General features: G+C 34.5%; 1 protein-coding gene across 1 annotated transcript in view; it reads right to left on the bottom strand.

Moving 5' to 3' along the window:
* The window catches only part of ABCC8 (ATP binding cassette subfamily C member 8), a 51441-nt gene that overhangs the window by 29286 nt on the left and 6016 nt on the right, over window positions 1-16139 (bottom strand). Inside the window, exons 2-12 of the mRNA XM_029286821.1 lie at window positions 15092-15247; window positions 14645-14779; window positions 13362-13524; window positions 7725-7765; window positions 6674-6819; window positions 5445-5550; window positions 4567-4677; window positions 2787-2862; window positions 2415-2520; window positions 1920-1955; window positions 1586-1621 (exon numbers count right to left, since the gene is read on the bottom strand). Of these exons, the coding sequence (XP_029142654.1) occupies window positions 1586-1621; window positions 1920-1955; window positions 2415-2520; window positions 2787-2862; window positions 4567-4677; window positions 5445-5550; window positions 6674-6819; window positions 7725-7765; window positions 13362-13524; window positions 14645-14779; window positions 15092-15247 (1112 nt within the window). The remainder of the gene's footprint in view (window positions 1-1585; window positions 1622-1919; window positions 1956-2414; window positions 2521-2786; window positions 2863-4566; window positions 4678-5444; window positions 5551-6673; window positions 6820-7724; window positions 7766-13361; window positions 13525-14644; window positions 14780-15091; window positions 15248-16139) is intronic.

Below are 16139 nucleotides of genomic sequence, written 5' to 3'. Positions count from 1 at the left end.
TGCCGCCGCCGCAGCCAGCCGGGGCATAATACGGTAAATAAATACGAGCATGGGGATCCGCGTGTGAACGAAGCCCCACTCCCCCTCCCCTTTTGCTTTCGCTCCCGAGCCGGCGCTTTTTTTTTCTTGAAATTTCCCTCTTAAAATGAAGGTGCGTGTTATACGCCGGTGCGTGTTATACGCCAATAAATACGGTAATATTTCCTATTGTTCATAAAAAAAAAGGAATGAGCGTGGCCTAGTGGTAAAGACGCTCGTCTCCCACTTGGAAGGTTGAGAGTTTAATCCTAGGTAATGGCAGATGCTTCTCTCCTAGGGCGCAAGGAAAAAATACCTGCCATGAACTCTGTGTGGGTCAGGAAGGGCATCCTGCCAGTAAATGCTCAGCTCCACCAAGTCGCCCTGACTCTACTCTGAATTAAGGGATTACCAGGTCGTAAAAAAGGAGTTCATAAAAAAGGAATACTGTCATTAACTGCTAAGTGCATTATCAGTTAAATTACTCTTTGTAAATTTGTTTGCCTTAACTGTATGCAAGGTTGTAGTGAAGCTACTTTGAAGTCAGCTTAGCTCCCAATTTGATATTCTTTACATATGTAATTTTTTATTAAGAATTTTGATTATAATGGTAAAATCTTATACAAACTAAATGTAAAGAAAAAAAGAATAGGAAGGAGTAAACAGTGCAAGACAAAAAAGAGAAGAAAAAGTAAGAATATAATAAACAGAAAAGAAATAAAGCAGTGACTTTGAATCTTCATCACAGCAAATATAAACAAATTTAGTGATTTTTGATCCCCTCTAAAATTGCAAACATTTATCTCTTTATCCCATATCTTATCTATAAACAAATCCACGAAACATCATCTTTTCAGTCCAGGTGTCACGAGAAAGCCCAGAAAAGATTACTAGAAGAAACAGCCTTGATCCATTAAACCAACTTATATTTCTTTCTTTTATTTTTAACAGTCTTAATCTTAATCTTTAGTGTATTCAAATATTGACATAAGAGTAATCTCTCTTCATTTTTACTTTGTTCCATCACTGATATTTCTTCAAGACTTTAATAAGCCTTTTTTTGTAAATCCAGTAAAAATTTTTTATCAAGATCAGTCTCTTGGTTTTCATTTGCATTTCATTTTTAAATCTTAAACGCAGTCAGTTTCTTTTATATATCTTTTATATATCTTATATATATCTTTTTCTGAGTCATTATCTTGGCCTGTCAGTTGTAAACTGACTGACACTCAGTGTTAAATGTGCTTTTACTTTACTTTAGCCGTGCAGACAAAAAGTATTTTTTCAAAGAAGCATAGAAACACCAGCTAGCATTACTCTAGTAATATAGTATATGGGCTGTTCTGATTTTTTGCACATCAGAGAATTATGATAAAATACAGATTCTCTATAAAACAGAATTTCTCAGTTTACAAAGTTGGTAGGAGTTATCTAGACATTTGCATAAATTTGAGAGCATGGATATTTAGGGGTTTTTCTTTCTCTCTCTTTTGACACAGAATAATGAAACTGCTTTGTTGACAGAAACTTTTGCAAGTTTTTTTAACACCGTTTTAAAATACTGTACCTGGGCTCCATTTCAACCATTGTTTCCATGTCGGAGCTGCAAAACAGACACACAGTAATTCAGTAGTTGTTACACATTTCTGCAACTAATTAGAAATGATTGAATTTTAAAAGTAAATGAATATGATCAACACTCATAGACTTGTGATATACAGTATAATTCTAGATTCAAGTCACTATAGTTAGTCATCCCAAGCATCAAAACATTCTCATCAAAATAGCCTATATAATTTTTCTAATAAAAATATTTTGATTCTTTTTTTTAAAGAAAGACCATATTAGATGTTTTTCATTTCTTTATGTTGTATGACATAGAATCAAATGAATTATCATACCTGACATCTTCCCCTGTCTCATTATCAGGAATGCTGCTGTAATATCAGAAAAAAAACCAGACAAAAATTATTAACATATTAAAATATTTTCTTCACAGCATGATCCTATCCTATTTTGTATGACACACTGAAGCAACTTTATATATTTTGCAGTTTGAAGACAAATGAATGTTATTTTTCAATTAGACACAAAGTTAATGCAATATGATCAATCTTCTCAGTTAAAAGTACAATGATACATAAAATGTCTAGCTGGTTGTGACCCACATGAACATGTAGTTGGTTGTGACACACACAGACACACGTTGAATCTATAGTATCTGCTCATGTGGATTAATTAAATGAGGAACACGAAGGTATTTAGCAATTATATGCAGTATCAATACATTTCAGGATTCCCTGTTATAGTAATATAATTCAGATACATTAAAGACATGATAGGCCTGTACCTTAAATAAAAAGCTACACAGCAACTAAAAGGATAAACAAAATTACCTGTTCCAGATCACATTCCCAGATGTCTTCTGCATCTCTCCAAGTATTCCTAATAAGAGAGATGATTTACCACAGCCTACCTGTCCCACAATCATTGTTAACTGACCTGCAATAATAGAAAAAAATTATATTATTCTTGAAATGTTGACTTACATTCATGCCAGTCCAGAGCAATTAGGCAACTGATTAAATGGATCATTTTTTTTCTTATGCACATTGCTAAGATCATCCTTATTCACAGTACAGTATACATATTGTGTTGTAGATATGGATGTGCTCCTGTTTCTGTTTTGTGCTCAGACATTTATTATTGCATAGTGTTTGATTATGAACATTTGCAAATCCTAATCATTGTAATAGATGTATTAATACCTTGAGGAATTCGAATATCAATGCTGGATAAAGTTGGAACTCCTTCTGGCGTCCATGTGAAAAATCCATTCGTGACCTACGGTCGCATCAGCAACAAGAACATAAATGATCTATGTTGGTGGAAAACATCACTCATATTTTCCCTTTTAAAATGTCTTTTTTAAAAAGTATTAATAATAGGCAACAGCTATGTGGTGTGTCTGTAAACCTGGTTCACAGATAATGGCATACAGAACATCCTTATCTGGTCTATGAATCCCTTCCCAAGCTTTTCCAATTCAATTAAAAGAAGCAATTTTAAATTTCTATTGCAACATCATAGAAGATAGAATGTATGATACAACATAGTAGATCAAATAAATACTTCTCTGTTTCATCAGTCTGCTTCTTTCTGGATTAAGCCCATTGCATCTTGATTTTTAAATGAAAAAAACAAACATGGACCTTCTATGGGATAAGTAATACACAACCAAAATCCTTTAATTTTTCCTATCAGACTTTACAATTCCTCTCTTCATGTACAAAATGGTCATGTTATAACAATAATGTGTCCCTAAGTATTTTTTACTGGGAAGTAGGTTAAATTAACTCATATTAGCTTTTTTTCCTTGTAAAGTGTTTAGGTCTGAAAGGCAATTCTGTATACTCTTGGGGATAAACTCATCTGAACTAAGCATTGTTTATTTTTAACAGTTGATAAAATTATGCAGCATAACTATGAGCAATGCTAAACATAAGAATGCGTATAGACTGATTCAATACTGAGCACAGAATAAAAATAATTATATATCTAACAATTACATTCTATTTCTACTTTCTATAGACAATTATAGGGTGTCAAACTGCCGCCCCTTGGGCCAGTTGCATCATGCAGAGGCCAGGCCCGCCCCAGCTCCAGCAATGCGAAAAAAGCTGCGATACATCACAACACATCACATGACACGGCGAGTTTGACACCTGTGTCATAGAGAAATGAATTCTATAATTAACCACATTTATTTTATTCATATAAAAATAAAATCACACTAAGGAACAAAGGTGTTAGTAAGTGGAGGTTCATACAAAAGGTAGAGGAGATGCAGCCCTATAATCCATCTTCTAGTTGTCATACCAGATAGAGAACAACCTTGTGTTTATTTTTTAAAATTGGTTGAGATATGTCTGGAAACACCATTGTTTCCACAGAAGTCTTTCTTCTATTCTAGAATCTCTACATGGAGATTCTCAGTACATACTTAATGTGAGGAGAAATCCATACTGAATATGCTCAGACACTTTTATTCACTCTTAATAAAGTTGACATGAAGATTGCTACAGATGCCCTAGCATAAATTATGCCCTAGCATAATTTAAGCCTGAAACTAAGGAGTGGAAGGAGTGGAAAAAGTAAATGACTAGATTCACACATTATGCTAAACTATAGTGTGATTTGTTTGATTTTGGCTTATCATATTGAGCCTCACTATTTTATGGCGTGGTGTGATACTTGAATGTAGATAATTGCGGCATGAACAACAAATTATGCTTAACAAAACTATGCGGAAACTACTATTTTCTCTTTCCTATCAATTAATCCATGCTCCTTCAAGAGGCCTATTTTCCAATCTGATAATCGTATTGACAAAATTGTTGTCTATATTCTGTGTTAGTGAGAAAAATCTTGGTGGTCCGCTACTGCAGGAGATAAATATGGATTTGTATTCTCAGCTTGGAACTATAGTACTAGAACTTTTATACTTATTAGAAACAACATAATTAGAAAGAGTGACCTTATTATCACCTTTACACAAAAATCATCTGCTTCTGTGCTGCTAACAGATCTTCTTATACGAGAGCTGTAATTGTTCCAGTCCTCTCTGGCAGGCCTCTTACGGTTAACAACTTTGAGGGTCTGTGCAAGACCAGGAAGACAGAAACATGGTGAGTGGGAACATGAATGCAGATGTCAGCAATGGACAATGAGTTAGTTTCCTAGTAGATGCACTCCTCCCCTCAGAGAGTAAAAGGTGGTTTCTATCACGAATATTTGGGTTCAGTAAAGGCAGAGGTGCATGGACTTTGTCGGTTTTGGCTGGGTTTACATACTGTAGTAAGCCATAATGAAGTTTTCTTTATGGTGGCATAGTGCAAAATATCATCTCAAGTTTTTCTGGGTGCAAACCATGGTTCATGACTTAGCAGAATATCTGAAACAAGACACTTTGGCTTCTAAAACCCACCACTTAATATAGACAATGATGCAGCATGATGCATGAAATCATTTTGTAAGTGTGCAGTTGTTGATTATCTTGGATCTCTTACTGCTGTTGGGTATTTAATCCTGTTCCAGGAGATTCTGACAAATCAGCAAACTGCATACCGTTATATAGTACTGTTGACTGAGATGCATCCCAACCATTCTGATAAGGATTGGATCCTCCCCACCCCCTCCAATTGTTTCACAAAGTAGCTGACAGTTCCTACAGCAAACTGTCTCATCATCCACTGCTGGCTTTAAACAAAGAGCAATCACAATATAATCTACAATAAGTAGATGTTAAATTTTACTACTGTAGCTATTAATTACAAGGAAAGTGACAGTTATTGGCATTACTGAACAAGCAAGGATTTAAGAATGAGATGTTGCCAGTTTCACAATCAAATTAAAATGACACTTACAAGAACCTGATATTTGCTGTGGTTGTCTGGGTTTCTTGGCTCAGGACATTTATCATACTCGTCTGCAATTTCTTCACTCGAGAGAAATTCACTTAACTTTTGGACACTATGAAAAAAGAAGAATGGTAGCAAGCTAAACAAATCATATCTGTGCTGCATACAACAGCAGTGTTCATTATTTTAGCAAACTGCAACCCTTGATCCCACTTTGATGTTCAGCTTTTGGACAGATAAGGATTCCATTTTGATTGTGTAAGTCTTTTTCAGGGTTACACTACTCCAAGTGCAACCTTGAATTCCTTTCATTATGGAGTACTCACTTCCTACAACTGCTAAACATTTCCTGAAATGATGTGGTCTGGAAATGACATGGTATGGTTTGGTACAATACAGAATGATATGGACCATTCCACTGTTCTTTGGAACATTATATTCCTTACTCAGCAAACATTGCATATTGGTAGTGTCCCTTTTAGGGTTGGATGAACCTATTGTGTTTTGTATACAGTTCTGTACTCCTTCAGTCCATACATAGTTTTTTAGTCCATCATCATATTCACAGGATGATACAGTTCCATAGCACCCAAATATATGATTAATCATAAATCCCATCAGCAATTACGCTTAGATTTAATTCTCACATGACACCAGGTTTAATACTACTAGCAAGATTGAGAAGATATATTTCCTTATATTTCAGCAGAATCAATGTTATTTCTCCCCCTAAAGAATTAACAAATGTTCTATATCTCTACCTCTACCTCTATCTCTACATCTATATATTCTGTTCGATCGTGACTGATTCTCAGAGATTGATAACAAGTCTTTGCAGGTTTTTTGACAAGGTTTTTCAGAAATAGTTCACTCTTGTCTGCTTCCTAGGGCCAAGAGGGAGTGACCAGCTAGCTTTGTGCCTAAGGTGGAACTAGTACTCATGGTTTCCCAGTCTCTAACTGATGTCTTAACAACAACATCAAACTGATTCTCACATCCCAATATACATTTACCACAAAAATTACAAGGCATACTACAGTGAATATTGGCAATAGAAGCTGTAGAGAAACTGATAATATAATGTAGGGAATTTCCCCATGAATTCCTAACAATGAAGGATCTTTGGTAGGGTGGAAAACCCACGAAAGTGATATCCTAAATAAATCTAAACCAAATTTTAATTCCTGCAGCAATGGAGGTGAATATTTTAAACCAAGTGTCTTAAAGTGTCTTACCTTACAAGAGCTTTAACAGTGGATCTAACGACACTGGAGAGTAGGAACAGGGGTGTCACAAGGATGTGGAAGAGAGAGAGCGATGCAAAGGCCACCGAAGGAGAAAAGTCAGCATTGACAAAGAGATGGGCATGGACAACAAACGTCTTATTAGAAAAACAAAAACAAAACGCATTACTTCAGACCATTTACATATTAAAGACATATTTTCAGTCAGATTTTTATTGAACTTCAAAAATCCAAAAGATCAGCAGTGTTGATGGTGTTTCTTGATATTAGTTGACCAGAACCTTTTGCAGATAAATTAAAGAAATCAAAGAAGCTTCTCTGGATGTGAATTAAGTCCATGAGTTGTGACTTGAAAAGTGCCCGAGTTTCCCAGTCAATTAACTGTATCTTATTACTGGACTGGTTCTAAATGATATTTCTACCCAAAGGAAGATGGTAATGGGAATGGGCTGAATTCTGTCATGTATGTTGCAGACAGAATCAGTTACTGTCAAAGGATTCAAGAATAACAAAACCAGACTTACTGTACGAGATGATTTTCTATAACTTTTGAAATAATATAAAGTAGCTGCTACTCTTTTTTTTTATCCATTCCTCACTCTGTCAGCTAACGCATCAAGAATATAATCCATCCTAGCCCCAAACCAGTACTCTGTTTCTGGATGATGCTGAGTTTCAATTCAGCATCGACTTGAAATCCTGAGGTGCATCTGCAATGGGAAAGGCCAGTGATTTACACTGACCTTTTTTTTATTTATATTTCATGTTTCCCTGCAGTTCTTAGTATCAACTTTCATGTTGTTCCTGTGTTTCTTAGCTCTCTACAAAGCTTTTTTTCTAGTAGCTATTGGGAAGAGCAATTGCTGAAATTTGGTGTCTTCCTTCCTTTCTATAGCATGAATGAACTTTATGGATCCAGATCGCCTTATAGTAATTTAAAATCAGCAAAAGCAGAATCAACAAATTCATTACTAAAAAGATGTATCTTTCTCTATTTTTTAAAAAAATAAAATTACATTTTAATATAAATATTTATACTTACTATAAGAACAGCTGCAATTGGTATTGCTGCATTCATGAAAACTGTGGGGAAAATGTTTCTTCTTATTATATTTACACACTTCTGTACCTAAATCTCTTTCATTCTCATGCATTTCATTTACTTTAGAATAGTAATAACTGCTATAATAAAGTGCAGTATAAGAAACAAATGCCAATAATTACAGACATTCCACCCAATATAAATGATGTTTAGCTTAACAGCGTATGCATCTGCAACTCCAACAATACCTTTTTCTTTTAGATTGCTTGTTTTATTAATCAGGTAGTGTAGCTACAATACATTGATATTGTTCTTATCAGGCTTCAAAAACAAAGAAAGACACATTGTGATTTTTCGAAGCAGATTTCTTTATTGATCCTCACCTACAGACAAAATCTTGCCAAACTAAAGCAGACTACCACCCCCATAAAGCATATAGTCTGAAAACTTCTATGGAGAAGCCATTTTCACCTTCATCTGAACTAAGTTGTCTCTTACTCCTTTGGAATGCATTCCCTCTTGGGAATCCAGACTACATTCCATCACAGTTCTGGTAGTGCTTCTGTACCATGAATGATAGCAATAAAATAATGACTAGCAATTTCCAGGAACTTTCTGGGTAGATTAGGTGTATAGTACTGATTTCTTCTCTGTGTCTAAGCAATTATAGGAGACTGTAGGGATTATTAATCACAGATGGCTGGGTATAGAAATGGGTTCCCTATTGTTCTGGGTCTTCTTTGCAGCTGGTCATTAAAATATAAATTATCCATTCTATTACTTATGTTGCCAACATTTCTTTCTAATTTGACCAAGTGATAACTGACAAATTGTTCATTTTATGTCAGAAGAAGGATACTCTTCTTATATTCCATTCAGTTTCCTGCTTCACACTACAATCTTATTGCAGCAATTAAACAGGAAATATTTCAAATATTTAAAAATCTAATAAAATAAGCTATAGATAAGCTTTCTGGGCTTAATTAAACCTATATTTGGAAGAAAGACAAAGAATTCATTTCTTGGCATCTATAAGGAGTGCTTTCTCCCCTGACTTCTGGTATGATGCTTCCAGTATCAGCAACACAGAACTACATGGATTAATGTATTATTTCAGGCAGCTTTACTTTGTATGCTGTAGTGATGGGCACCAATATTTGTAATTTTGTAAAAAGTACAAGATTCTTTGACAGACTTCACATGTTCTGCTAAACTATGGTTTGCTTAGCAATGTTTTTTTTCCAATAAACTGCATTGGCTAGCTTTATACATGGAAAGTCATAAAACACTGTTCCTTAATTAATATTTGGAGCTCTCTGTCTCTCTTTTCTCTCTCTCTGAGACTTAATAGGTTGCACCAATTCAACCACTGTGGCTTGTAGATTACGTTTTACAGTTAGGTAACTACGTAAAAATGTCATTAGTTAAGTTCAGGCATCATACTAAGCTTTAAGCATTATTTGTTGAGAATACTATAAAAGTTAACACTAAGCCATTATAGGTGATTTAAAGACTACAATGGCTAGATACTGTGATTATGCTAGCACATAGTAGACTTACCATATTGTATACATTCAGCAGCCTTTCACTGGGAAATGGTGAAATGTGAAAAGCATTTTTTTTATTTGCAGAAGGTGCTTTCTGGAATTTTACAGTATATAATACAGATAATTATATCTATAATTTGTGGTCTGGCTTCCCATTAGCTTCTAGTGCCAATTCAAAGTACAGTTCAGCAGCAAGTTTTATCAGGCACTTTGCTTATATGCTTGCATATATTTGTTAATAAATTTTGCAAATCAGAATAATGCTAAAGATTCATATTTACCATTAAATGTATAAATTGATTATTTGAATATGTCATAAATTTGTTGAAAGGGTATCAATTGAATAAAACAAATGATAAAATGCTATCATTTTATTGCATCAAAAAGTTGATATATTCCACGAGGGATTTACAGTACTTCTGGAGTTTAAAAAAGGAAAAAGTTATCTTGCAGAAATGTTCTTAGAAAATTAAATAAGAATAACTTCAATGAAACTTCAGCCAGAATATTCCAGTGCCTCACTAGCTTTTGTAAGAAAACATGAACTTTTACCAATGGGAACTTTTTTCTAAGATAAATGCAAATAGGAAAGATTCTGTTGGTGCAGTGGTTAGAATGCAATATTGCAAGCAAATTCTGTCCACAGCCTAGAGTTCAATCCTAATGTGCTCGAGGTTGATTCTGCTTTCTATCCTTCTGAGGTTGGTAAAATGAGGACCCAGATTGTTGGGGGCAATATGCTGTAATTCACTATGAAGCGGTATATAAGTCTAAGTGCTGTTGCTATTTTCATTAAGCTCAGAGCTGGAAATTTAAATGTCCCACATCCTATGAATCAACAACAATTCATTATCTCTATTAATACATTAAAATATATTTTAGGAGTTTCTGGTACAACATTATTTGCCTTTATAATTCTAACATTTAAAACAATTCATTATCACAGTCTATTTTCAAATTTAATTTCTGGCTGGCTTTCCACATCATGTTAAGCCATAACGTTTTTTGGTTTCTAGGTATTTTTTTTATGTCTTATGACTTAGTGTAGTGGTCTTAAGATCTCAATTTATGGGCTTCCTTTTCTTCAAATTTCTCTCATTAGCCAAAAGCCATTTCTTAGGATGGATCTGCTGGCAGGTAAACTGAATGAACTAGCACAGTTTAGAGAAAAAGAATCATGACTTGTCTGACTAAGTAGATGTACAGATCTGAGCTACAAAAATCAGGGCAATCATTAGAAGATGGCACCAGAAAGAGTCTTATGTATTATTTTGTTGTCATCTAGAGGTTGGAGAGACTTTTGCATTCCCCATCTGTTTAATTATAGATAAAGAAAGAAGAGATTATGGATGGAAGGATGGGTGGATGGATGCATGGATATTATTCCCTCATTTCCCATACTGATCTCTTATGAAACCCTACTCTAAATAAGAAAATTTATTCATGGTAATTCACAGACATCTGGAGGAAACCAAATGGGTGAATTATGTTCTGAAGTAATGTTCTTCAAGCAGATTAATTTTTAAAGGAAAATATCAAGATTGTTTATTCCCCAGAGAAAAGAAAATGAGTTAAAGTACTTATGATAATAAATATTGCCAATATGCCATATGTTTTGTGCATTTGGTTGCCTATTATCATAGGCCAATGCAGCACCATCTCAAGAGACCTCTTTCATGATGAATATTTAGTATGATAAATAAGCTCTCGTAGGAACTAAGGAAAACATAAGCAGCTTTTTAGTGCTAAAGGGTAAAGTTAATGCCTTAAGTACAGCCAAATTTGAAAACTTTCCCAGGGCCTTTTTCCTTGCCCCTGCTTACTGTTCTCAGCTGCTTAAAAACAGATTTGGGTGACATACTATTTATCCTTTTGGAGATAATTAGTGAAGAATTCCTATTTGCTATCAAATGTTTCATTTATAATCAGTTTTAACCATTTCAATCCACTGCATTTATTTACACATGTCACAGTAATCATCTTTCTTATTACTTACTTGCTTACACTTGAAATGCTGCACTGGTATTAACTGTATAGTTACATGATATTGTTGTAAAACTACTGTTTTATTTTACTTCTAATATACATACACAATTTTATATCCAGGAGTAGGTACTATTCAACAAAATGGAAGTTAATTCTTGGTAAATAAGCATATAAAATCAGTATTAGTCTGATATTATATAACAGAGCATTCCCAGAAAATTTAACAATTGGCTCTCACAAGCCTGAGCAAGCCATTTGTTATTTTATAATAAATTTCAGTTACAATGAAATTATTACTTTAGTCAAGATTAAGATTATAATTTTACTCCAACATTTCTACATACTTCCTTTTGCCTTTTCTATTACTCAATTTACTATTCATACCAAATAACTGTTAAACAGTAACAGTCATTAGCTCTGAATTATAGGCAAGTAAATTTCATGGAGAAAAGTCTCCTTTGTATACCTATATTTTTTATGTCTGACATACATAATACATTATTTACTATATCAGGGAGAAAAATTCAGTTATAGGCAGTTTCTAGCATTTAAATTGCTCCTCTGAGGATCATCGGGAATTGCAAGTCAATTACTTCTTTATGCATTATTAAATGTTTCACATTTGTCAAAAACCTAAAATTATTTCAGTCTTGGCTTCATTAAATTAAGTGGTTAAAAAATGCAAAACTACTGTAAATCTTTTATAACATCACACAGTTGTCTGTTTATAATCTTTAAAGATGGGGAAAACCATGTGTGTATCAAATTCTGAAATGATATAAAATTGATACAACCAAAATATATAACCAAAAGTTAATAAAGGATACAAACAGCCCAGAGCACTCCTAGCCCAGCAACCAACATTCAAATAAACAGAAAACAGCATCAGATAAACAGTCAAGGAAGAAAATAACATCCTGATCAAGAAACCATCAAAGAACCATACCCCAAACAACACAGGCTGGACAAGCTACTGTATACAAACAGCGAGCAAACTCTGTTCTCCCAGACACCAATTGTTACCTAGCCTTGTAATAAAATATAAGAGAACACCAAGAACACAACCATTCGATCCTGAGCTGCATATATTCTCTACTATTGGTATAAAACAGCTTTCTGCAATTACAGTCCCAATTCAGATGTAAAATTGATTAAACATGCTATTGGCCTAAAAGCTAGAAATATTCTCAATGGGAAAATAAGGGAAATCAGTGATTTCATGACACAGGACTGGTAACTATAGTCACTTTATCCTTATCTTAGGATAGTCATTCGCCTGTTATGCAAAAGAACGTCCATATATCTACAATTGTACATTAGATTATTCTGTTTTGACCACGCGTAAGAAGATGTTACACCATATTGGGGTTTGTTTTACTTGGATTAAGAATGCTGTGTAAATTGAAGTTTTAAACCATGATTTTCATGTAAACCAATCAATCTGAAAAGAGTAATGATCTGTGAACCAACTATTTATTGAAGATATAGATTACTGCTTTGATTTTACTTCATGCAAGCACATTAACTAATAATGATCTGACTGCTTGAAAAGGATTTTAAATTGTCATGACCATTGAGAAGATGTGCACATTTTGTCAATTTTTAAAAATATTGAAAAATTGACATTTATCTCAATATTAAGGTGTAGCACAAATATATTTCTAACACTGAAAAGATAAACTCAAGTAGAACTCAAAAGGCTATGGAATTCCCCCCCTCCCCCTAAAATTGAAGAAATAATGCTTGTGTGATGGGATCTATTCTCTCACCCCCTTTTACCTTCAAGAAAATTCACTTAATTTTTGAGGATTCATGGAGAATTCCAGGTGGAAGGAAACAAATGATTTGATGATGAACGAGCAGGAGAAATTCATTCTATTGGCTGTTTTCATTTACATTTTTTAAAAAAAAAATACACAATTGGTCTTGCCTTTGAAAACCAATTTTCTAAAGACTATAGTGCAGGATTTTTTTTTAATGTCTTGGGAGTTTTCTTGGTATGGAACGCGATCCTTTAAATATGCAATAACCTAACTGAAAACCTATTTAAATTTATACAAACATTTAAACTGAGATTGGGGACAAAAAGAAATGAATTACTTACTTGATATAGAGGTATAAAGAGCGAAAGCCTTAAGACTTGTCATTTCCTTTTGCCGAGTTTCTTCCACGCTACTGTGAAAAATGTGTTCCCAGGCATAGAGTTTGAGTAGTTTTATGCCTCGAAGCATTTCATTTGTTTTCTTCAGTCTCTCATTGGAATATTCCTGGACCATTGGCATAAAAAATAATTTGGGATTATAGCGAGATCATAAGATATAGTAATATATAACAATCCATGGTAATGCAAATTGGTTGCAACAAGACCCTATGCTTCAATTTTTATTTAAATACTTTCCCCCTCTTATTTATTTATGATATTTCTATGCCACTGTGATCAAAAGAGATTCTTGATGGTTACACATAATAATCCAGATTAAAATACCCACAGTAGGAGTAAAAACAACAAAAACAGTAAGAATAAAACCATTCGACATAAATTAGAAATACAATAAATAAAATAAAGATGGCAATGTTTGCATCTGGGGAAAGTTCTCCAAAACAATTCAGTCTTTAAGAACTTCTAAAATACCAACAAAAAGGGAGCCAGTTTGATCAGTACTGCTATGCAGAAGCAACAGTGCCTGCATTTCCTGAAAGTAAAGGATTTGCAGCAGTTTCTCTCTGGTGGATCTAACTGGTCAGGCTGATATTGACAGCAGTAGGCAGTTCTGAAGGGAGTGTAATGCCAATGTATAATGGGCTTTATATGTCATTGCCCACACCTTACACGGAAACTAAGCAGTAATTAATGCCAAATCTGGGGGCAATGTGCTCCTAACACTGGGAGCCCAAGAGAAAGTATTCTACTGCATTTGGGATCAACTGAAATTCTCAAATACAGTACTCTTTAAAAGCAGTTCCAAAAAGAGTTGGAAGCTGGGCATTATATATCCAAGACCAATTGTCACTAAGCTGCTTATATGGCAAATCTGCACAGCTTTCTATTGGTTAAGTTTTGTGTGGAATACAGAGATTTATTTCTTTAACAGTACCAGGTTTTTGTTTCAGAAAAATGAAAAACAAAACTATGCCATTCCTCTCTTTTTTCAATTTGGTGGGTAGTTATTTTGAAACTATAAGCAGATTAAATACTATTAAAAATACAATCCTCCACCCTTATTGGTAAATTTGTCTCACTATACTTAACAGAACACATTGTTGACTAAATATTTAGAATGCATATATGTCAAAGTATACCAAGGACACTGTCATAGATATGAGATTATAAATTTATAGTCTGAAATTGAGAAATTGGGTAGATATAATAATCTTGACAGAATTTACCAGTGTACTTCTTTGAGCTTGTGAAAGTTTCGTGGCTACAAAGTATTGGACAGGGGCCAGCACTATGATTACAGCTGCTCCTATTAAGGCACTGATTCCAAGCAGATAATAGAGCAGAACAATTCCAACAATAATCTGCAATGATGGAAAGAGAAGGGACATTGATTTGTGTAATGAATACAATTCTAAAACTGGATGGTACAGGCATTTAGGAGGATGGGAGAATTCTAGACATGTCGTCAATTGTTATTTTTGGAGAAGATATAGACTGTCCTACAAAAAGGAAAGCATACTCCACCTCAGAATAACTACAAATTAGAGAGAAAAGCTATGAAGATTCAAATAAGTTAGATCTCATGATCCCATGGGAGAGTAGTAGGCAAACATTTTACATTGACCTCTGTTCCCATGGGTTAACTTTAATTAATAATCCATTCACTTTCTTACCTGTACAGGCATAGCCCAGAGATTAGGACACAGGAAGAAAAACCACATTAGCTGGTTTGTGTCTATTGCAACCAGATTACAGATCTGAGCTGAGGTCATTTCCCCCATGGACATGTTGGAGGTTGATAGTCTCATGATCTTACTATAGATTTTTGTCTAGAATAAAAATGTTCAGTTTTATTTGAAAGTGGGAGGAAAAAGCAAACTTTCACACTGATAATATCTTGTTCCATATTGATAACCAATCATGACGATACCAAAACATTATGATTATAAGAATATTGAGAATTCTGAAATTATATACTAGCATCAGGACATCTAACATAAACAAATATATTGCAGCATTCTTATATAATTAAGCTTATCTCATGCTATGAGAATGTCTATTGAGATTCTCAGTCATCCAGGTCATATTTGTCCCAAGGGTGCTTTTTCAGGAGGCAACTGGACTTTCTTAGTTTTTCCTTGAGGACATTTCACTTCTCATCCAAGAAGCTTCTTCAGAAAAAAAAAGTCCAGTTGCCTCTTGAAAAAATATCTTTGGGTCATGCTATGAGACTTACATAATAGTAGTACTGAATGTGAATAAAGTTCCAACAGATTGTGAAATTTACTGATTACGAATTATTGTTTTTGTTGTGTTCTTTGTATTCCCCCCCCCTTAATCCCCTATGCATATCCTGATCACCCATTAAGGGTGATTGCCCTTCTCCATTGATCGCCCATTAAGGGTGATTGCCCTTCTCCATCTGCATACAGTTTCATGCCCGTTGCTGGTTGGCTAACTAGCAACAGGGTCTTGCCAGCCAATGGAATTGTGTGATTACAAGCCAGGGGAATCCCATAAAAAGGGCTCCCCTGGCCCAGAGAGCCAGTCCGGATTTACTTTATGCCTTGCCAATAAACCAAGAGCTGACTGTCACTCGACTCGTGTCTTACTGCCTGCGCGATCTAACACTGGCGACGAAGGTGGGATCCCAGTAAGACTGCACGACAAGGGCAACCTCGTGGCAAGCAATCTACTTCGAAGCAAGAGCTCCTCCACGCA

The sequence above is a fragment of the Protobothrops mucrosquamatus genome, unplaced genomic scaffold (assembly GCF_001527695.2).
Source record: "Protobothrops mucrosquamatus isolate PMUCROS unplaced genomic scaffold, P.Mucros_1.0 scaffold5198, whole genome shotgun sequence".
Lineage (NCBI taxonomy): Eukaryota > Metazoa > Chordata > Lepidosauria > Squamata > Viperidae > Protobothrops > Protobothrops mucrosquamatus.
This window is presented reverse-complemented; position numbering and strand designations above follow the sequence as displayed.